The 23,029-nt window shown below is 37.2% G+C and overlaps 1 protein-coding gene across 1 annotated transcript; it reads right to left on the bottom strand.

The window, feature by feature from the left end:
- Positions 1-5,951: 5,951 nt before the first annotated feature.
- On the bottom strand, positions 5,952-22,666 carry LOC150075152 (glycine receptor subunit alpha-4-like). Its single transcript, XM_090388380.1, has 5 exons — positions 22,543-22,666; positions 22,108-22,251; positions 20,877-21,229; positions 20,000-20,089; positions 5,952-6,122 (listed from the first exon to the last, which is right to left on the bottom strand). The coding sequence occupies exons 1-5, from the start codon at positions 22,664-22,666 to the stop codon at positions 5,952-5,954; spliced, it is 882 nt and encodes a 293-aa protein (XP_090244506.1).
- Between the last annotated feature and the right edge of the window lie 363 nt (positions 22,667-23,029).

Raw genomic sequence — 23,029 nt, 5'->3', positions numbered from 1 at the left:
TCGGAATAGTTTTATTTTACAGAACGGGCCAATTTTCTCTGCTAGCGCTGCCTACCTTAAAAGAAAGAATAGTTTTATTTTACAGAAATGAGAAAGGATTCGACGCGTACTGGCTTACTTGCTCACGATCGAACACTGACAGCTAGAGAACTTTCGAAATTTTCGCAATGAGTACAGCTAATATTACTAATTTCACGTGGTATAAGCGTGGTTATTAACTATAGTAATTAATTCTTATGGAAACAGCCACCTAACGTCCTTACCTAAATATATTAGAAAATTATTGTTATTTAGAAATTTTGCTCTCTGTAAACTCTAAAGAGCACATCATTATTATTTTTTTTTTTTCAGGAGGCATCACTCAAGAGATGGACGATTTGAGGAAATTCTAAAGAAAATGTTTTTAAGTAAAAGGAATTCATCCTGTTTAATTCTTAGTAAATCACCGAAGTAGGTGCAATGGAATCGTTTTTGTTACGTCTCATATTGTGAATGCCTTCTCAACGAGTTGCGTTGATATTGCACTACCTAATGTGTCTTCCCCGTCCATCTTGTTTTCTACAGCAGCATTTTCGGAAGGCAACTAGAGAGTAATACTCTTGATCTGATTATCGGTAGTGATCTTTCATGCATTAAGAATCTGAAGATAAAGGAACCACTAGGTGGCAGTGATCACTGTGCTGAAGTGGGATATACTCTGAGGTAACTACCATCAGGGGTAAAGGGACGGGTATTTGCTTTCGTAAAGGTGACTACGGTGGTCTGAGACAGTTTTTCAATTCTATACAGTGAGGTCAACCGATGATGTTACCAACGGTGAATTCTAAATGGGAAGAATTCAAGGAATTAATCTTGGAAGCTATCGGCTTTTTTTTACCAACTAAGAGATATTGTTCAAGGCCTAAATGGATGTGAGATGAACTAATGAGACATGTGGCAAAGAAAAAAAAATGCATGGGATGCATATAAAATATCAGGCGACACAGAAGACTATGGCAGGTATAAACTAGTCTGTAATCAAGTCACAAAGGAGGTTCAAAAGGTGACACAAGTAACTAGACCTGTTAGTTTTTACTTGTTGTCGGGGGGAAATAATGGAGTCACTGGTTAAAGATGCATTGCAGGATCATCTAGACAAGACTGCAGTAATAGTTCAGACACAGCATGGGTTTGTTAAAGGGAAGTCTTGTCTGACCAATTTGATTCGATACTATGATGTGGTTACAAAGGACCTGAATGCCAAAAATAATTTTGATATCATATACTTGGATTTCAAGAAACGCTTTTGATGCTGTAGCACATGAAAGACTAAGGGTAAGTTGCTACAATGGATAAAAGGTTGGTGAGTGGGAGACGACAGAGAGTGGTAATCAATAGTCGCTGCTCTTCGTGGACTAATATTATTAGTGGAGTCCCACAGAGTTCAGAGTTGGGTTCTTTGTTGTTTTCTGCATTTATTAATGATATGGATGAAGATATATCAGACTTAATGTCTAAATTTGCAGACGATACGAAGGTTGGCAGGGTTGTTAATGACACTAAAGACAATATGCTACTGCAACAGGATCCTGCAAAGTTGAGCAGATGGGCTGAGAGGTGGCAACTGAATTTTAATATTGACAAATTTAAAGTACTGCATATGGGTTGCAGTAAGTCCACAGTAGCGTATCAACTGTGTGGTACTACACTCAGGATGGTTAAGAATGAAAAAGATCTGGGAGTAACGGTGCAGTCAGATATGAAGTTTTCTTAGAAATGCAGACGGTTTGCAAGAGTAATGGTTTCTTGTCAATGATATACAGGAATTTTGCTAGTAGGGTAAAGGAGGTGATTATCCCTTTGTATAAGGCAATGGGTCAAGCCACGTGTTGAGTACTGCGTACAGGTCTGGAAGCCGCATTTTAGGAAGGATGTACAGTTGCTAGAACGAGTACAGAGAAGGACAACAAGACTGCTGATGAGAACGAAGAGGTCCTCTTACCAAGAAAGGCTTAAGTTCTGCAAATTGTAGCTTCTGGAGACTAGGCACCTGTGAGGTGATCTGATTGAGGTGTATAAGGCCTCGAATGGGTTGAACATGCGCAATGCTGATGGAATTCTTCCTCTTTCCCAGATTAATCGCCTGACGAGACATAAATACAAATTGAAGAAAGACAGTTGTGGAACAGATGTGCGGAAGTTTGCATTTAGCCAGTGGGTTGTTGATAACAAAATTCCATCTGTCGTTGTAGAAGTTGATAGCTTAAATAAATTCAAGACAGAACTAAACAAACGTTTGGAGCGAGTGGATGGGTGAAATGGGAAGGGTGGGTTTTTTTTTTTTTTTTTTTTGGCTGATGCTGGATATGGTTGCTTTCTTGCATCATATGCCTCTGCTAATGCTAATATGCCCATCTTCTGGAGTTTTTCCTTCTACTTTAAGATTTCCAGTTCTTCGAACCCTTTTAATACTAACGACAAATACAGAAAATAATGCCTTAATAAAAGGCACTATTTTCTGCTTTGTGGATCTATTCAGTAAATGATAATTTGAAAAGCGACATTTTAGCCTTGCATTATCAACATTTCTTCGCAGTCTTTGTTTCTACTGGTACAGCATCGGTAAGTCCTGGAATGTATAAATCTTGTTCATTCTTGGTTTTAATATCTTAAAATTTAGAAAACATTTCTCTCAAATTTGTTGTCCAATAGATTGGACATCCTTTTTTTTGCATCTGCAATGAAATAAAGAGTAATAAAGAAAAAAAAAAAAAACCGGAAAGGACACTGTTTTCAGCAATCAGTAGACAATAATTATTTAAAATAGAGGTTAAAGTTCAGAATATGACTTTGCGACACGGAGAAATGCATAAGCTTTGCTCATTGTACTGCTTCCCAGTGATTGCACGATCTATTCCTTCAGGTAATTTTGTTTCCAGATTTAAAACTAATGGGGGGGGGGACCTCTAAACCGTTTATTGGAAACCGGATTCCCCTTTTTTTGCACTAGTTTAAAATCCGAAAACGAATTTCTTCCTTTATCACTAACCTCTGTGTCGCAAAGATCCACGGGTAAGACTCTTATTCTGAATTTAACCAAATTAACTTACTAATCCTCATGATGAACCAAACTTCTTAGCCTCAAAATGAGTGCCAGTGTCCTCCCCTTCGACTTTTAGCGCACTTAATTTTATTTCTCTTACGTCAGAATGACTCCTTTTTCCCTTAATCAGATCACCTCGCAGGTGCATTAACGCTACTAGAATCACTTTCAATTTATTAAATTTAAGTAATTGTAAACAGTAATCACGGTTTATTTACTAGATGATGACTAGAAAATATTAAATTTAATTTAATGCCAAAACAAAGCAACAGGTTGGGAAGAACAAGATGGCGGTTACGCATGCGCTGTCTTAAATACCTAGAAGTATGTAGTTGTTAAATGGGAGCATGCGTAGCAGCCATCTTGTTTTTTCCAACCTGTTGGTTTTGTTTTTACAAAACATCTTCGCGTAATTTTGTTTAACGACTTAAAACCAGTGGCTGAGGTGGGGAGAGAAATCCCTAAACTGTTTATTTTAAAAATTATATTCTTTTTGTTTCTCCCGAATGACAGCTTTGGCCAACAGCAGATGATATCTGATCAGGGAGCCTTGGAGCTGTTTGAAAAATTATATTCTAATTGCAACAGTCAGTTTAATTCTATTAATTGTAATTAATAGTGTTTTGAACTTTATTTGATATAACAATAAACTATTTTAAGTTTTCTTACAATTTTAAATTATCTGTGTTGTATCATAATATACGAAATTATAAATGTAATTTAATTGCAATAACGTACGAATATTCTCCCTCTGCGTTAATGGAATTCGCAACAGAAATGTAGAACCTCAGATGTACTGATTTGATGGTTGAACAATGCTTTTGTGCATTAAAATACTAATGCAATGGAATGTTTATATATCAGCTAAATTTAAGGGGTTCTAACTCTCAACTAATCTTTTGATTTCAAGTACAAGATGTTTTTGTACCGCAATCGAAGATGTTTTCCAGAGACATTAGCTATCATAAATCCATTGTATCTTCTTGTCTTTCAGCTGAAATTATGGTTAAGAATGATCAATAAAATATTTACAATACAAATGCTGTTTTATTTCGTAATCAATATTACAAATCAAAATACCTAAAAGAAAGCGAAGATTAGTAACCTTTACGGAAATAGCGCAAATGACGTCATTTCCGTGTTGCATTTTCGTGACAAACTGATTTTTCTTCAGTCCGAAATTTAGTAGGCGACGCCAAAGATGTTTTCACATCAACTCGAGTCCAAGAACCGATCCTTGAGGGTCCCTACTTCAGACGTTACAAAAATCTGAAGAGCATCCATTAATCATAACCCTCTGCCTTCTGCTCTGCAGCTGTCCATCTTAGAATCTTACCAGTAATCCCAACCTGTTTAAGCTTATACAATAATCGACTGAGTGACTGAGTAATATGCCTTGCTAAAATCAAAATAAACTATGTCGAAATTGCTTCCTACATCCAGATCATGAGTAATTTCGACTATTTTATTGTAAATCATGTTTTAACTAAATTACTACTAATTTAGTTAAACATGATTTTCCCTTAAAGCCATGGTGTGTGCCCTTCAGAATGCCATATCTATCTAAATGCTCCTGGATTGCACTCTTAATCATTGCCAATAAGATTTTTTCTTCGTCTGCCTTCAGTGGTTATGAACTGCACTCTTTGAACAGCCTTCATGTATTGGCGATACACTGGCACTTCTCCAATCCAAAGGGATTTGGCCCGAGTCCAATGATGCCCTTATAATTAACCAACCTCAATGGTTCAATGCACTCCCTGGAAATCTCGTCAAAACCATCGAGTATATGCCATCCACTTCAGGAGTCTTTATGATCAAAAGTTTTTCAAATAAACAAACTGTAATTACGAAATCACTAATTTCGTATGGCTCAGCCTCACGCGCACAGCCTTTTCTCGGTATGAAGGGTATTTCGTTAGCAGGGCCGTGCAAAGGTACTTGGGAGCCTGGATGCAAAACCGATTAAGGGGCCTGGTTTATTTATGTCGAGACAAAAATTCTCCCTCTATTGGGCCACTAATTCGGGAGCCCCGTTGCGGCGCATCCACTGTACCCCCCATTTGCACGCTCTGTCTGTCAGCAGTGACCGATGCAATGGAAATAACAGTTACGCATAACAAAAACTGCTTCCAGGGATGCATAAAGAGGAATGTGAGGATGGAATTTCAGAATATGAGACTGCTGCAATTCTACGTGCAGAGCAGCCATGTTCCAGATTTTCTGTATAATGTGATGTTTTTAACCTTTGGAATAACCAGTGGAGTTGAACTGATCACTTGTAAGCATATGCCAATGAGTTGATTGATTCATTGATTTTGGTTTTAATGTGCCAGAGATTTTGGTAACCTTTTAAATTCGTTACCTCATCAAAAGGTTATGGTTATACGCGCAGAAATAAATAAAAGGCAGTATAAGAGTAAAAATTAATTGTCTGTTTTGTATATGTGTATACAGATTAATAGCTTGTAAAAACTTAAAACTGCTGACACGTGGTCATTGTCAGATAAAATCTGAATGAGTGTATATGGCTCAGATACATGGTTAAAAGTGGTAAAACGTGTATTTATAAAAACCAGTACATTCTATTGAAATAAGCTTAATGGATAAGTGTTACATTGCTTTCACACAGGAAGTTCATCAGCGCTCAGCATTAAAGAATGTGGGTAAAACTCCAAATTAGGGTACCCGTCCAACATGGCAAGGCACCTCCCACTCTAAAAACAGCGGCAAGTGGGGAGGAGGAACACCCTAGGCATATCAACCTAGGAGGACAGTGAACGAGTCACTTGTCAATCTCTGCTTTTCCTCACTGTTTTGCTAGACGCCATATTGGATGGGGTACCCTGATCTGGATTCAGCCGACCAGTCAGTCAGTCAAGATCACATAATAAGGCCAGTAAACAGCATTAAACACTAAGAAAAGGACAGGATACACAACGCGACACACTTGATCCAAATAGCTACTTCTTGAATCCTGGTCACTTTTCTTAGGAATGGATTTCTTGGAATCTTCTCCTTTATTTCTGAGTGCAAATTTCTGTAAAAAAACAAAGATTATAAAATGTATAACCAAAAGATAACTGTTTAATTTAGAAATCAGCACACAATTTATAGGGAAACCTGAGGCAAAAGAAAGATTATAAATATTACGAATAAATCATCAATTTTACTCAAGTTGTCTTTCTTTATACAATGGCTACTTTATTAGCTACATCTACAGAATAGCCAGTGGATATAAATAGCTACAGAATAGTTATTTATATTCATAATTTAAACAATATACTAATATATTTTTAATTTTGTACACAAAGTGAGCCAGAAAATTTCGTTTTACAGTGCCCCGTGAACCAAAAAAGTTTGAGAACCAATGACTCTAAATGAATCAACAGTTACAGAAAACAAGATGGCTGCCACGCATGTGATGTCTTGATTATCTACAACATTGTACTGTAGTTGTTAAAAGGGAATCAGTCACTTGTCTATTAACAAAAACCGATGCACTCTGAGACGAATCAACTGTTCTGATGAGCTTTAGTAATGGATGAGTAGGTGGTGAAATAATTTGCATGGGCACTGCGAATCGTTATATATTATGCTCTTTTGGACAGAGAGATGGAAGATATTTCCAGATCAAGTTTCATGGCCATAATTCAGGTGAAACTACAACATTCTGTGTGAACAGATACAGAAATGAAAGTGTCATGGAATAGCACTGCTGCACGGGGATGTAAGAATACTTTGAAGGCTATTTTCAATCTGAGACTAAGTCTGTCCGTCTCAAAAGACATTTGGCCACCAGCAGATGATATAAGATTGCATGGTTTTTTTCTCTCCAGGTGCTCTGGTTTTTTGTCTAGCAAACAGGCCGCGAAATACACGCAGGTGCAGGCAAAATATACCGGCCCCTAGAAACGTTAGTTACTGTGCACCTACCGCAAACACAAAGGAATGTGGGCTGCCAGTGGAAGTGTCACCAATCTACTCTTTTTGTTGTATTGTAAAGAAGCCCTCAGGTGGGGGCTTCCCCGACTCCCAGAAATTAAACAATCTCATTAAATGTACTTTATTATTTAATCCACTATCATTTGCTACCAAGTACAATTAACAAGATTCTTTAACATTGGGAGCCTAGGCAAACTGCTTGAAGATTGATATTCTAATTGCAACAGCTAATTGAATTCTATTAATTATAATTAATGGTGTTTTACACTTTATTTGATATAACAATAAAATATGTAAAAGTTTCTTAATTTTAAATTACATTTGTTGTATCATAATATTTAACATAAAAGTATAAATTTTGTTTAATTCTAATATATTTCCCCATTCTGTTAATGGAATTCACTATAGAAATTTAGCTGTACTGATTTTGATGAGTGAACAATGCTTTTGTGCATTGTTCTCATTAATGTACGCCCATGTTGCGCACGCTAGCCCACACACTCATTGCCATTCGTTACGTTTTAATACGTTCAGAACTCATCATTTTATCGTTATCAACTTCGAGTTTGTTTTGTGAGTTTATAAGGTAAGCAATTTAAGGATTTAGGAGTATGTCACAGTCAGAACGTGGAAGATGTGCCTCCCATCATGAACTCTCCCTGGTTGTGTTGAACGTACCTTGAGGCAAAGAAGAAACACTCTCTGTAAATGTATTCAGGATACTTCTGAAAGACCGATCCTGAATACATTTACTCGTATATATTGATACCACGTGGGTACGACATTTCTTTAAGACAGCTTTCGCAACGGATACAGTTAGCTGTAGCCATTGCGTACAATAGGCCTAACTGATTTGGTCTCAAATTGAAGATATTTATTTCTTCCTAGATGTGCAGAAACATGGGAATATATAAAAATTGGGAATAGTTTTATTTTACAGAACGGGCCAATTTTCTCTACTAGCGCTGCCTACCTTAAAAGAAAGAATAGTTTTATTTTACAGAAATAAGAAAGGATTCGACGCGTACTGGCTTACTTGCTCGCGATCAAACACGGACAGCTAGAGAACTTGCGAAATTTTCGCTAGTATTACTAATTTCACGTGGTGTAAGCGTGGTTATTAACTATAGTAATTAATTCTCATGGAAACAGCCACCTAACGTCCTTACCTAAATATATTAGAAAATTATTGTTATTTAGACATTTTGCTCTCTGTAAACTCTAAAGAGCGCATCATTATTTTTTTTTTTTTCAGGAGGCATCAGTCAAGAGATGGACGATTTGATGAAATTTTAAAGAAAATGTTTTTAAGTAAAAGGAATTCATCCTGCTTAATTCTTAGTAAATCACCGAAGTAGGTGAAATGGAATCGTTTTTGTTACGTCTCATATTGTGAATGCCTTCTCAACGAGTTGCGTTGATATTGCACTACCTAATGTGTCTTCCCCGTCCATCTTGTTTTCTACAGCAGCATTTTCGGAAGGCAACTAGAGGGAGTAATACTCTTGATCTGATTATCGGTAGTGATCTTTCATGCATTAAGAATCTGAAGATAAAGGAACCACTAGGTGGCAGTGATCACTGTGCTGAAGTGGGATATACTCTGAGGTAACTACCATCAGGGGTAAAGGGACGGGTATTTGCTTTCGTAAAGGTGACTACGGTGGTCTGAGACAGTTTTTAAATTCTATACAGTGAGGTCAACCGATGATGTTACCAACGGTGAATTCTAAATGGGAAGAATTCAAGGAATTAATCTTGTACCAACTCAGAAATATTGTTCAAGGCCTAAATGGATGTCAGATGAACTAATGAGACATGTGGCAAAGAAAAAAATCTTTTTCTTTGCTGTGCAACAGCGATAATTTTGATATCATATACTTGGATTTCAGGAACGCTTTTAATGCTCTTGCACATGGAAGACTACTGTACAAATTGGAGCAGAATGGTATTAAGGGTAAGTTTCTACAATGGATAAAAGGATGGTTGAGTGGGAGAAGACAGAGTGGTAATCAATAGTCGCTGCTCTTCGTGGATTAATATTATTAGTGGAGTCCCTCAGGGTTCAGAGTTGGGTTCATTTTTGTTTTCTGCATTTATTAATGATATGGATGAAGATATATCAGACTTAATGTCTAAGTTTGTAGACGATACGAAGGTAGGCAGGGTTGTTAATGACAGTAATGGCAGTGTGCTACTGCAACAGGATCCTGCAAAGAGGTGGCAACTGAATTTTAATATTAACAAATTTAAAGTACTGCATATGGGTTGCAGTAAGTCCACAGTAGCGTATCAACTGTGTGGTACTACACTCAGGATGGTTAAGAATGAAAAAGATCTGGGAGTAACGGTGCAGTCAGATATGAAGTTTTCTTAGACGTGCAGACGGTTTGCAAGAGTAATGGTTTGTTGTCAATGATATACAGGAATTTTGCTAGCAGGGTAAAGGACGTGTTATCCCTTTGTATAAGGCAATGGGTCAGGCCACGTGTTGCGTACTGCGTACAGATCTGGAAGCCCCATTTTAGGAAGGATGTACAGTTGCTAGAACGAGTACAGGGAAGGACAACAAGACTGTTGAGGGGAACGAAGAGGTCCTCTTACCAAGAAAGGCTTAAGTTCTGGAAATTGTAGCTTCTGGAGACTAGGCACCTGCGAGGTGATCTGATTGAGGTGTTTAAGGGCTCGAATGGGTTGAACATGCTCAATGCTGATGGAATTCTTCCTCTTTCCCAGATTAATCGCCTGACGAGACATAAATTCAAATTGAGGAAAGACAGTTGTGGAACAGATGTGCGGAAGTTTGCATTTAGCCAGTGGGTTGTTGATTTCTGGAACAAAATTCCATCTGTCGTTCTATAAGTTGATAGCTTAAATAAATTCAAGCCAGAACTAGACAAACGTTTGGAGTGAGTGGATGGGTGAAATGGGAAGGGTGTTTTTTTTTTTTTTGGCTGATGCTGGAAAATATTGCTTTCTTGCATCATATGCCTCTACTAATGCTAATGTGCCCATCTTCTAGAGTTTTTCCTTCTACTTTAAGATTTCCAGTTCTTCTAACCCTTTTAATACTAACGACAAATACAGAAAATAATGCCTTAATAAAAGGCACTATTTTCTGCTTTGTGGATCTATTCAGTAAATGATAATTTGAACGAAGCGACATTTTACTCTTGCGTTATCAACATTTCTTCGCAGCCTTTGTTTCTACTGGTACAGCATCGGTAAGTCCTGGAATGTATAAATCTTGTTCATTCTTGGTTTTAATATCTTAAAATTTAGAAAACAATTCTCTCAAATTTGTTGTCCAAACAGATTGGACATCCGTTTTTTGCATCTGCAATGAAATAAAGAGTAATAATGGGGAAAAAAAAAAAAAAAAAAAAAAAAACTCGAAAGGACAGTGTTTTTAGCAATCTGTATACAATAGTTTAAAATAGCAGTTGAAGTTCAGAATATGCCTCTTACCCATTGGTATTTGCGACACGGAGCAATGCATAAGCTTTGCTCATTGTACTGCTTCCCAGTGATTGCACGATCTATTCCTTCAGGTAATTTTGTTTCCAGATTTAAAACTAATGGTAAGGGGGGGGGAGACCTCTAAACCGTTTACTGGAAACCGGTTTCCCCTTTTTTTGCACTAGTTTAAAATCCGGAAACGAATTTCTTCCTTTATCACTAACCTCTGTGTGGCAAAGATCCACGGGTAAGACTCTAATTCTGAAGTTTAACCAAAATAACTTACTAATCCTCATGATGACCCAAATTTCTTAGCCTCAAAATGAGTGCCTGTGTCCTCCCCTTCGACTTTTAGCGCACTTAATTTTATTTCTCTTACATCAGAATGTCTCCTTTTTCCCTCAATCAGATCACCTCGTAGGTGCATTAACGCTACTAGAATCACTTTCAATTTACTAAATTTAAGTGATTATAAACAGTAATCACGGTTTATTTAACTAGATGATGACTAGAAAATATTAAATTTAATTTAATGCCAAAACAAAGCAACAGATTGGGAAGAACAAGATGGCGGTTACGCATGCGCTGTCTTAAATACCTAGAAGTATGTAGTCGTTAAATGGGAGCATGCGTAGCAGCCATCTTGTTTTTTCCAACCTGTTGGTTTTGTTTTCCCAAAACATCTTCGCGTAATTTTGTTAAACGACTTAAAACCAGTGGATGAGGTGGGGAGAGAAATCCCTAAACTGTTTATTTTAAAAAAATATATTCTTTTTGTTTCTCTCGAATGACAGCTATGGCCAACAGCAGATGATATCTGATCAGGGAGCCTTGGAGCTGTTTGAAAAATGATATTCTAATTGCAACAGTCAATGGAATTCTATTAATTGTAATTAATAGTGTTTTGAACTTTATTTGATATAACAATAAAATATTTTAAGTTTTCTTACGATTTTAAATTATCCGTGTTGTATCATAATATATGAAATTATAAATGTAATTTAATTTGAATAACGTACGAATATTCTCCCTCTGCGTTAATGGAATTCGCAACAGAAATGTAGAAATTCAGATGTACTGATTTGATGGTTGAACAATGCTTTTGTGCATTAAAATACTAATGCAATGGAATGTTTATATATCAGCTAAATTTAAGGGGTTCTAACTCTCAACTAATCTTTTGATTTCAAGTACAAGATGTTTTTGTACCGCAATCGAAGATGTTGTCAGCAATACAAATGCTGTTTTATTTCATAATCAATATATACAAATCAAAATACCTAAAAGAAACGCGAAGATTAGTAACCTTTACGGAAATAGCGCAAATGACGTCATTTCCGCGTTGCATTTTCTTGACAAACTGATTTTTCTTCATTCTGAAATTTAGTAGGCGTCGCCAAAGATGTTTTCACACAACTCGAGTCGAAGAACCGATCCTTGAGGGTCCCCACTTAAGATGTTACAATAATCTGAAGAATATCCATTAATTATAACCCTCTGCTTTCTGCTCTGCATCTTAGAATCTTACCAGTAATCCCAACCCGTTTAAGCTTATACAATAATCGACTGAGTAAAATGCCTTGCTAAAATCAAAATAAACTATGTCGAAATTGCTTCCTATATCCAGATCATGAGTAATTTCGACTATTTTATTGTAAATCATGTTTTAACTAAATTACTACTAATTTAGTTAAATATGATTTTCTCTTAAAGCCATGGTGTGTGCCCTTCAGAATGTCATATCTATCTAAATGCTCCTGGATTGCAGTCTTAATCATTGCCTATAAAATTTTTTCTTCGTCTGCCTTCAGTGGTTACGAACTGCACTCTTTGAACAGCCTTCGTGTATTGGCGATACACTGGCACTTCTCCAATCCAAAGGGATTTGGCCCGAGTCCAATGATGCCCTTATAATTAACCAAACTCAATGGCTCAATGCACTCCCTGGCAATCTCGCTCAAAACCACCGAGTATATGCCATCAACTTCAGGAGTGTTTATGATCAAAAGTTTTTCAAATAAACAATCTGTAATTATGAAATCACTAATTTCATATGGCACAGCCATATTGAATTTTGATTGTAGTTGTTAAAGGGGAATCAGTCACTACTTGTCTATTAATAAAAACCGATGCACTGAGACGAATCAACTCTATTCTGATGAGCTTTAGTAATGGATGAGTTAGGTGGTGAAATAATTTGCATGGGCACTGCGAATCGTTACATTTTATGCTCTTTTGGACAGAGAGATTGAAGATATTTCCAGATCAAGTTTCAAACTACTACATTCTGTGTGAACAGATACAGAAATGAAGTGTCATGGAATAGCACTGCTGCACGAAGAAGCAAGAATACTTTGAAGGCTATTTTCAACCTGAGACTAAGTCTGTCTCATTGGAGAGACAGCAAGGTTATCCGTCCCGAAAGACACTTGGCCACCAGCAGATGATATCAGGTTGGATAGTTTTTTTCTCTCCCGGTGCTCGGGTTTTTTGTCCAGCAAACAGGCCGCGAAATACACGCAGGTGCAGGCACAATATACCGACGCCTACGAGCGTTAGTTACTTTGCGCCTACCGCAAACACATAAAGGAATGTAGGCTGCCAGTGGAAGTGTCACCAATTACTCCTTTTTTGTATTGTAAGGAAACCCCCAAACTGAGGGTTTCCCCGACCCTCAGAAATTAAAGAATCTCATCAAATGTACTTTAATATCACAGATAATACTTTAATGCCCCATGCTGGTACCATGTTAGTACAATTAACGAGATTCTTTAACTTTGGGAGCCTAGGCAAGCTGCTTGAAGATTGATAGTCCAATTGCAACATCTAATAGAATTCTATTAATTATAATTAATGGTGTTTTGAACTTTATATAATATAAAAATAAAATATTTAAAATGTTCTTAATTTTAAATTATATTTGTTGTATCATAATATTTAACAGAAAATTATAAATTTTGCTTAATTTTAATATATTTCTCCATTCTGTTAATGGCATTCACTATCGAAATTTAGCTGTACCGATTTTAATGAGTGAACAATGCTTTTGTGCATTGTTCTCATTAATGTACGCCCACGTTGCGCACGCGAGCTCATACACTCATTGCCATTCGTTATGTTTTAATACGTTCAGAACTCATCATTTTATCGTTATCAACTTCGAGTTTATTTGTTTTGTGAGTTTATAAGGTAAGCAATTTAAGGATTTATGAGTGTGTCACAGTCAGAACGTGGAAGACGTGTCAGCCACCATGAACTCTCCCTGGTTGTGTTGAACGTATCTTGAGACAAAGAAGAAACACGCCTTTTCGTGTCTCTGCAAATGTATTCAGGATACTTCTGAAAGACCGATCCTGAATACATTTACTCGTATATATTGATACCACACGGGTACTACATTTTTTTAGGACAGCTGGCGCAACGGATACAGTTAGCTGTAGCCATTGCGCACAAAAGGTCTAATTGATTTGGTCTCAAATTGAAGATATTTATTTCTTCCTAGGTGTGCAGAAACATGGGAATATATAAAAATTCGGAATAGTTTTATTTTACAGAACGGGCCAATTTTCTCTACTAGCGCTGCCTACCTTAAAAGAAAGAATAGTTTTATTTTACAGAAATGAGAAAGGATTCGACGCGTACTGGCTTACTTCCTCACGATCAAACACGGACATCTATAGAATTTGCTGAGTACAGCTAGTATTACTAATTTCACGTGGTTATTAACTACAGTAATTAATTCTCATGGAAACAGCCACCTAACGTCCTTACCTAAATATATTAGAAAATTATTGTTATTTAGAAATTTTGCTCTCTGTAAACTCTAAAGAGCGCTTCTTTATTTTTTTTTTTTTTTCAGGAGGCATCACTCAAAGAGATGGACGATTTGAGGAAATTTTAAAGAAAATGTTTTTAAGTAAAAGGAATTCATCCTGTTTAATTCTTAGTAAATCACCGAAGTAGGTGAAATGGAATCGATTTTGTTACGTCTCTTATTGTGAATGCCTTCTCAACGAGTTGCGTTGATATTGCACTACCTAATGTGGCTTCCCCGTCCATCTTGTTTTCTACAGCAGCATTTTCGGAAGGCAACTAGAGAGTAATACTCTTGATCTGATTATCAGTAGTGATCTTTCATGCATTAAGAATCTGAAGATAAAGGAACCACTAGGTGGCAGTCATCACTGTGCTGAAGTGGGATATACTCTGAGGTAACTACCATCAGGGGTAAAGGGACGGGTATTTGCTTTCGTAAAGGTGACTACGGTGGTCTGAGACAGTTTTTCAATTCTATACAGTGAGGTCAACCGATGATGTTACCAACGGTGAATTCTAAATGGGAAGAATTGAAGGAATTAATCTTGGAAGCTATCGGCTTTTTGTACCAACTAAGAAATATTGTTCAAGGCCTAAATGGATGTGAGATGAACTAATGAGACATGTGGCAAAGAAAAAAAAAATGCATGGGATGCATATAAAATATCAGGCGACACAGAAGACTATGGCAGGTATAAACTAGTCTGTAATCAAGTCACAAAGGAGGTTCAAAAGGTGACACAAGTAACTAGACCTGTTAGTTTTTACTTGTTGTCCGGGAGAAATAATGGAGTCACTGGTTAAAGATGCATTCCAGGATCATCTAGACAAGACTGCAGTAATAGTTCAGACACAGCATGGGTTTGTTAAAGGGAAGTCTTGTCTGACCAATTTGATTCGATACTATGATGTGGTTACAAAGGACCTGAATGCCAAAAATAATTTTGATATCATATACTTGGATTTCAAGAACGCTTTTGATGCTGTTGCACATGAAAGACTAAGGGTAAGTTGCTACAATGGATAAAAGGTTGGTGAGTGGGAGACGACAGAGAGTGGTAATCAATAGTCGCTGCTCTTCGTGGACTAATATTATTAGTGGAGTCCCACAGGGTTCAGAGTTGGGTTCTTTGTTGTTTTCTGCATTTATTAATGATATGGATGAAAATATATCAGACTTAATGTCTAAATTTGCAGACGATACGAAGGTAGGCAGGGTTGTTAATGACACTAAAGACAATATGCTACTGCAACAGGATCCTGCAAAGTTGAGCAGATGGGCTGAGAGGTGGCAACTGAATTTTAATATTAACAAATTTAAAGTACTGCATATGGGTTGCAGTAAGTCCACAGTAGCGTATCAACTGTGTGGTACTACACTCAGGATGGTTAAGAATGAAAAAGACCTGGGAGTAACGGTGCAGTCAGATATGAAGTTTTTTAGACGTGCAGACGGTTTGCAAGAGTAATGGTTTTCTCTCAATGATATACAGGAATTTTGCTAGCAGGGTAAAGGAGGTGATTATCCCTTTGTGTAAGGCAATGGGTCAGGCCACGTGTTGAGTACTGCGTACAGGTCTGGAAGCCCCATTTTAGGAAGGATGTACAGTTGCTAGAACGAGTACAGAGAAGGGCAACAAGACTGTTAAGGGGAACGAAGAGGTCCTCTTACCAAGAAAGGCTTAAGTTCTGTAAATTGTAGCTTCTGGAGACTAGGCACCTGCGAGGTGATCTGATTGAGATGTATAAGGCCTTGAATGGGTTGAACATGCGCAATGCTGATGGAATTCTTCCTCTTTCCCAGATTAATCGCCTGACGAGACATAAATTCGAATTGAGGAAAGACAGTTGTGGAACAGATGTGCGGAAGTTTGCATTTAGCCAGTGGGTTGTTGATAACAAAATTCCATCTGTTGTTGTAGAAGTTGATAGCTTAAATAAATTGAAGACAGAACTAGACAAACATTTGGAGCGAGTGGATGGGTGAAATGGGAAGGTTTTTTTCTTTTTCTTTTCTTTTTTTTTTTTTTTTGGCTGATGCTGGATATGGTTGCTTTCTTGCATCATATGCCTCTACTAATGCTAATGTGCCCATCTTCTGGAGTTTTTCCTTCTACTTTACGATTTCCAGTTCTTCTAACTATTTTAGTACTAACGACAAATACAGAAAATAATGCCTTAATAAAAGGCACTATTTTCTGCTTTGTGGATCTATTCAGTAAATGATAATTTGAACGAAGCGACATTTTACTCTTGCGTTATCAACATTTCTTCGCAGCCTTTGTTTCTACTGGTACAGCATCGGTAAGTCCTGGAATATATAAATCTTGTTCATTCTTGGTTTTAATGTCTTAAAATTTAGAAAAAATTTCTCTCAAATTTGTTGTCCAAATAGATTGGACATCCTTTTTTTTGCATCTTCAATGAAATAAAGAGTAACAACAATGAAAAAAAAAAAACCGAAAGGACACTGTTTTCAGCAATCAGTAGACAATAATTATTTAAAATAGAGGTTAAAGTTCAGAATATGACTTTGCGACACGGAGCAATGCATAAGCTTTGCTCATTGTACTGCTTCCCAGTGATTGCACGATCTATTCCTTCAGGTAATTTTGTTTCCAGATTTAAAACTAATGGTAAGAAGGGGTGGGGGGGAGACCTCTAAACCGTTTACTGGAAACCGGTTTCCCCTTTTTTTGTATACAGTTTAAAATCCGGAAACGAATTTCTTCCTTTATCACTAACCTCTGTGTCGCAAAGATCCACGGGTAAGACACTTATTTTGAATTTAACCAAAATAACTTACTAATCCTCATGATGAACCAAACTTCTTAGACTCGATATTAGTACCTGTGTTCTCCCCTCCGACTTTAGCGCACTTAATTTTATTTCTCTTACATCAGAATGTCTCCTTTTCCCTTAATCAGATCACCTCGCAGGTGCATTAACGCTACTAGAATCACTTTCAATTTACTAAATTTAAGTGATTATAAACAGTAATCACGGTTTATTTAACTAGATGATGACTAGAAAATATTAAATTTAATTTAATGCCAAAACAAAGCAACAGATTGGGAAGAACAAGATGGCGGTTACGCATGCGCTGTCTTAAATACCTAGAAGTATGTAGTCGTTAAATGGGAGCATGCGTAGCAGCCATCTTGTTTTTTCCAACCTGTTGGTTTTGTTTTCCCAAAACATCTTCGCGTAATTTTGTTAAACGACTTAAAACCAGTGGATGAGGTGGGGAGGGAAATCCCTAAACTGTTTATTTTAAAAAAATATATTCTTTTTGTTTCTCTCGAATGACAGCTTTGGCCAACAGCAGATGATATCTGATCAGGGAGCCTTGGAGCTGTTTGAAAAATGATATTCTAATTGCAACAGTCAATGGAATTCTATTAATTGTAATTAAAAGTGTTTTGAACTTTATTTGATATAACAATAAAAAATTTTAAGTTTTCTTAGAATTTTAAATTGTCTATGTTGTATCATAATATATGGAATTATAAATGTAATTTAATTGCAATAACGTACGAATATTCTCCCTCTGAGTTAATGGAATCGCAACAGAAATGTAGAAATTCAGATGTACTGATTTGATGGTTGAACAATGCTTTTGTGCATTAAAATACTAATGCAATGGAATGTTTATATATCAGCTAAATTTAAGGGGTTCTAACTCTCAACTAATCTTTTGATTTCAAGTACAAGATGTTTTTGTACCGCAATCGAAGATGTTGTCAGCAATACAAATGCTGTTTTATTTCATAATCAATATATACAAATCAAAATACCTAAAAGAAACGCGAAGATTAGTAACCTTTACGGAAATAGCGCAAATGACGTCATTTCCGTGTTGCATTTTCTTGACAAACTGATTTTTCTTCATTCCGAAATTTAGTAGGCGTCGCCAAAGATGTTTTCACATCAACTCGAGTCCAAGAACCGATCCTTAATGGTCCCCACTTCAGACGTTACAAAAATCTGAAGAGTATCCATTAATCATAACCCTCTGCCTTCTTTCTCTGCAGCTGTCCATCTTAGAATCTTACCAATAATCCCAACCTGTTTAAGCTTATACAATAATCGACTGAGTGACTGAGTAAAATGCCTTGCTAAAATCAAAATAAACTATGTCGAAATTACTTCCTACATCCAGATCATGAGTAATTTCGACTATTTTATTGTAAATCATGTTTTAACTAAATTACTACTAATTTAGTTAAACATGATTTTCCCTTAAAGCCATGGTGTGCCCTTTAGAATGCCATATCTATCTAAATGCTCCTGGATTGCACTCTTAATCATTGCCAATAAGATTTTTTCTTCGTCTGCCTTCAGTGGTTACGAACTGCACTCTTTGAACAGCCTTCATGTTTGGCGATACACTGGCACTTCTCCAATCCAAAGGGATTTGACCCGAGTTCAATGATGCCCTTACAATTAACCAACCTCAATGGTTCAATGCACTCCCTGGAAATCTCGTCAAAACCATCGAGTATATGCCATCAACTTCAGGAGTCTTTATGATCAAAAGTTTTTCAAATAAACAATCTGTAATTACGAAATCACTAATTTCGTATGGCTCAGCCTCACGCGCACAGCCTTTTCTCGGTATGAAGGGTATTTCGTTAGCAGGGCCGTGCAAAGGTACTTGGGGGCCTGGATGCAAAACCAGTTAAGGGGCCTGGTTTATTTATGTCGAGACAAAAATTCTCCCTCTATTGGGCCACTAGTTCGGGAGCCCCGTTGCGGCGCATTCACTATACCCCCCATTTGCACGCTCTGTCTGTCAGCAGTGACCGATGAAATGGAAATAACAGTTACGCATAACAAAAACTGCTTCCAGGGATGCATAAAGAGGAATGTGAGGATGGAATTTCAGAATATGAGACTGCTGCAATTCTACGTGCAGAGCAGCCATGTTCCAGATTTTCTGTATAACGTGATGTTTTTAACCCTTGGAATAACCAGTGGAGTTGAACTGATCACTTGTAAGCATATGCCAATGAGTTGATTGATTTATTGATTTTGGTTTTAATGTGCCAGAGATTTTGGTAACCTTCTAAATTCGTTACCTCATCAAAAGGTTATGGTTATACGCGCAGAAATAAATAAAAGGCAGTATAAGAGTAAAAATTAATTGTCTGTTTTGTATATGTGAATACAGATTAATAGCTTGTAAAAACTTAAAACTGCTGACACGTGGTCATTGTCAGATAAAATCTGAATGAGTGTATATGGCTCAGATACATGGTTAAAAGTGGTAAAACGTGTATTTATAAAAACCAGTACATTCTATTAAAATAAGCTTAATGGATAAGTGTTACATTGCTTTCACACATGAAGTTCATCAGCCCTCAGCATTAAAGAATGTGGGTAAAACTCCAGATCAGGGTATCCGTCCAACATGCCGAGGATAGGCAACAGTGATTGACAGGCGAAGGCACCTCCCACTCTAAAAACAGCGGCAAGTGGGGAGGAGGAACACCCTAGGCATATCAACCTAGGAGGACGGTGAACGAGTCACAACTTGTCAATCTCTGCTTTTCCCCACTGTTTTGCTAGCCGCCATATTGGATGGGGTACCCTGATCTGGATTCAGCCGACCAGTCAGTCAGTCAAGATCACATAATAAGGCCAGTAAACAGCATTAAACACTAAGAAAAGAACAGGATACACAACGCGACACACTTGATCCAAATAGCTACTTCTTGAATCCTGGTCACTTTTCTTAGGAATGGATTTCTTCGAATCTTCTCCTTTATTTTTGAGTGCAAATTTCTGTAAAAAAAGAAGATTGTAAAATGTATAACCAAAAGATAACTTTTTAATTTAGAAATCAGCACAGAATTTATAGGGAAACGTGAGGCAAAAGAAAGATTATAAATATTACGAATAAATCATCAATTTTACTTAAGTTGTCTTTCTTTATACAATGGCTACTTTATTAGCTACATCTACAGAATAGCCAGTGGTCCCCCTTTGGTCAGAACAGCCTGGATTCGTCGAGTAACAGACTCAGAAGTGTCGAAAGCATGCCAAAGGAATGCTAGTCTGTGTTGAGTCAACTGCCTTCCACAGTTGTTGCAAATTGGGTGGTTGCATTCCACCTAATCCCACAGATGCTTAGTTGAAATGATTTAGTAACCGGAAGGCCACTACAGGACGATGACTTCACTGCCATGTTCTTGGAACCAGTTCTATACAATTCTGGCCAAGCACATTATCCTGTTGGAAGAACCCATGGATGCACTGTAGCCAACGATACACTCCACACAGCTGACATAATGGGTTCATGTATTCATGCTGTTTTTACCATATCCTGCTTCACCCATCAGCAAGAAACAGAAGTGCCCTTTGGGTAGCACAGTTGGTAGAATGCCGTCCTCCCCATACCGGGTTAAAAAGACCCGAGTTCGAATTCCGATGCGGTGAAGAATTATGAACTTTTTCACAACGTGGCCGAGTTACTCGGTCTCAGGCTAAAGCAGCATGATTTTTTCTCCTGAAAACTTGTGTGTTTTAAGTTTTAAATTAACCTATTTGAATTATATTTCTTTGGTGTTACCTGTACAGGGATAACTTTTGGCTTCCTGCTTCTGGCAACGTAACTGGCGAACGGATATTCTAGAAGAGCCGTGAAAACAAAAGCGGAACAGAAGAACGCCCACACATCAATAGCTGTGATGTAAGTGACTGGAGGAAGATAAGACCGCACTTGGCCAGCAGTTGTTGTGAGAGTTAAAAGAGTCGTAACTCCTATAGTCACTCTGGCGGGGACTGCAGTCACATCGATCCAGAAAGATATCCAGGAAACGACCACGACGAATGTAGTCACCAAATAAGAATTGAAGAGGTAAAAGCTGGCTTGGCGTTGAAGGACAAAAGTCGCATTGATACAAGCGAAGTAACCAGAAACATCTGAAATGGAAAGAAGAAGAAGTTAAAGCTTTTGCTACTGTTTAGTCACAAAAAATTAATTTCTTTTACATAATTTCTGACTAACTTAGCTAATTCGATTCATTTCAAAATGTATTGAATTTGTGGAAAAGATTGAAAACTCACCAAGTATAACAATATCTGATGAAAGTTCAATCCTGTTTGCATTTATTGAAGTTTTTTGTTGAGAAAAATGCGTTTTTGTTTTCTTTTTAATTCTTAGTTATCTCCTTTCGTTGTAATGGGGTCATGCTGGTCTGAAATGGGAGGTTCCAGATGGCTCGGCCGCTGACAGCAGTTGTTGGAAGAATATAAAATAGGGACAAGATGTTTGTGTTCTTAACCACTCTCGATAACTGCAGTACGCGGCTATTGTAAAGGAAATGACCTCATTAGATAAACGAGTCTATTATTACGGTGCACTTCAACTTGTGGGACGACATCGCGAGGGGTGCGTACGGCTACAGATTTCGGTCAGCGAGGACTACAACCCTACTTTCGTGAAGAAATGGTAGATAAGATAAAAAAACTAATAACTGGGATTATTCCATTGATTTATTTTCTTATTTGGTGTAGAAGGGCCGTGGCAGGAAACTGATAATACAAGAAGGTAATAAATATACGCACGGTTGGATCAAAAAGTTCAGCGAATGATCTTAATTTTTAATGTCTTTTGAGCACGCACACACTGAGTTTGAACTGTGTATACCCACCATATTTTCTACCTTGGAACATGGAACAATATGCCCCTAGTTGCCGATGCTCCTAAAACCCAACAACTTTGAAATAATTTCCTGTTCTGTATTAAGAGTGTAGATCAAGATTTAAAAATTAATTTTTTTAAATAGTTAAAATGTTACCTGGACCACCATACTGCATTCTCGTAGTGCCAACGTTTACTGGAGTTAAGAGTCTAAACATGGTATGATCTGTATACTGTCTCGATGGGATCACAACACTTGCTTTGTGCCACTGAACCACCAAAGCCTTCTCAGTTAACGAATCTAGAAAAAGGTGAGAACTAAATTAGACTATAATTACAGAATATAAAACATTCTGTAATTATGATCTTGGTAATGAGATTTCCTTCATCCAATCCTTTAATATAAAATCAGAATTTTCAATTAAAACCAAGAAAAATTGCCTCTCTGGCCTTATAAATGTCGATGGAAGCTATCGTTCCATGTGTTTTCTTGTGCTATTAATGGCATCTGAGCGCTCAGAACCGATTTGTTCAACAAATCCGGTCTGCTGTTGCTCTGCTATGATGAAATCGTTTTTTCCCCCCGACTGACTTTCTCTTTGAGTTCCTCGTAACACACCAACGATTTCCGCAACCTTTTCCACGAAAGCGTCTGACGAACGTGAACCAAACGACCGCATCCGTTGCGTGTCACTGAGGTCTTCTGTAGCCGCCATGATACTCCTAATACCAGATTTGAGACGTACTTTGCTCATACGCGTGTGTTTGAAATATATAAACGAGAATTGTTTTATTAAATGCTGTTGTAATCTCGGATTCAGGTTGCTCTTGATTAAAATCAAGGCTCTCAGTTAAGTTCAACTCTGAGGATATGTTTATAGGGTAATTAAAGCAGGACTTTATTAGCCAATAGCAATTTAGATCTGGTTCTAGCGTAGTACCGGAAGTAGTGGATTACAGATTATTATCTTTGATATCTATTAGTTGGTTCTGGCGTTTCAACAGATTAGTCATCTGGCTCTTTGAATTGTAAAATATGGTAATGACACAAGAAACATTTACATATTATGAGTGAACAT

The sequence above is a fragment of the Mastigoproctus giganteus genome, chromosome 14 (assembly GCF_048544385.1).
Source record: "Mastigoproctus giganteus isolate SK-2022 chromosome 14, ASM4854438v1, whole genome shotgun sequence".
NCBI lineage: Eukaryota > Metazoa > Arthropoda > Arachnida > Uropygi > Thelyphonidae > Mastigoproctus > Mastigoproctus giganteus.
The sequence above is the reverse complement of the archived record's forward strand: the minus strand, read 5'-3'. Positions and strand labels throughout refer to the sequence as shown.

Coding starts and splice junctions, on each gene's coding strand:
- LOC150075152 (XM_090388380.1), bottom strand. CDS start 22,666: ATGGCGGCTACAGAAGACCTCAGTGACACGCAACGGATGCGGTCGTTT. Junction 22,252..22,542: donor ACGAGGAACTCAAAGAGAAA/GTCAGTCGGGGG, acceptor ACCTTTTTCTAG/ATTCGTTAACTGAGAAGGCT. Junction 20,090..20,876: donor CAAAAGTTATCCCTGTACAG/GTAACACCAAAG, acceptor CTTTTTTTACAG/AAATTTGCACTCAAAAATAA.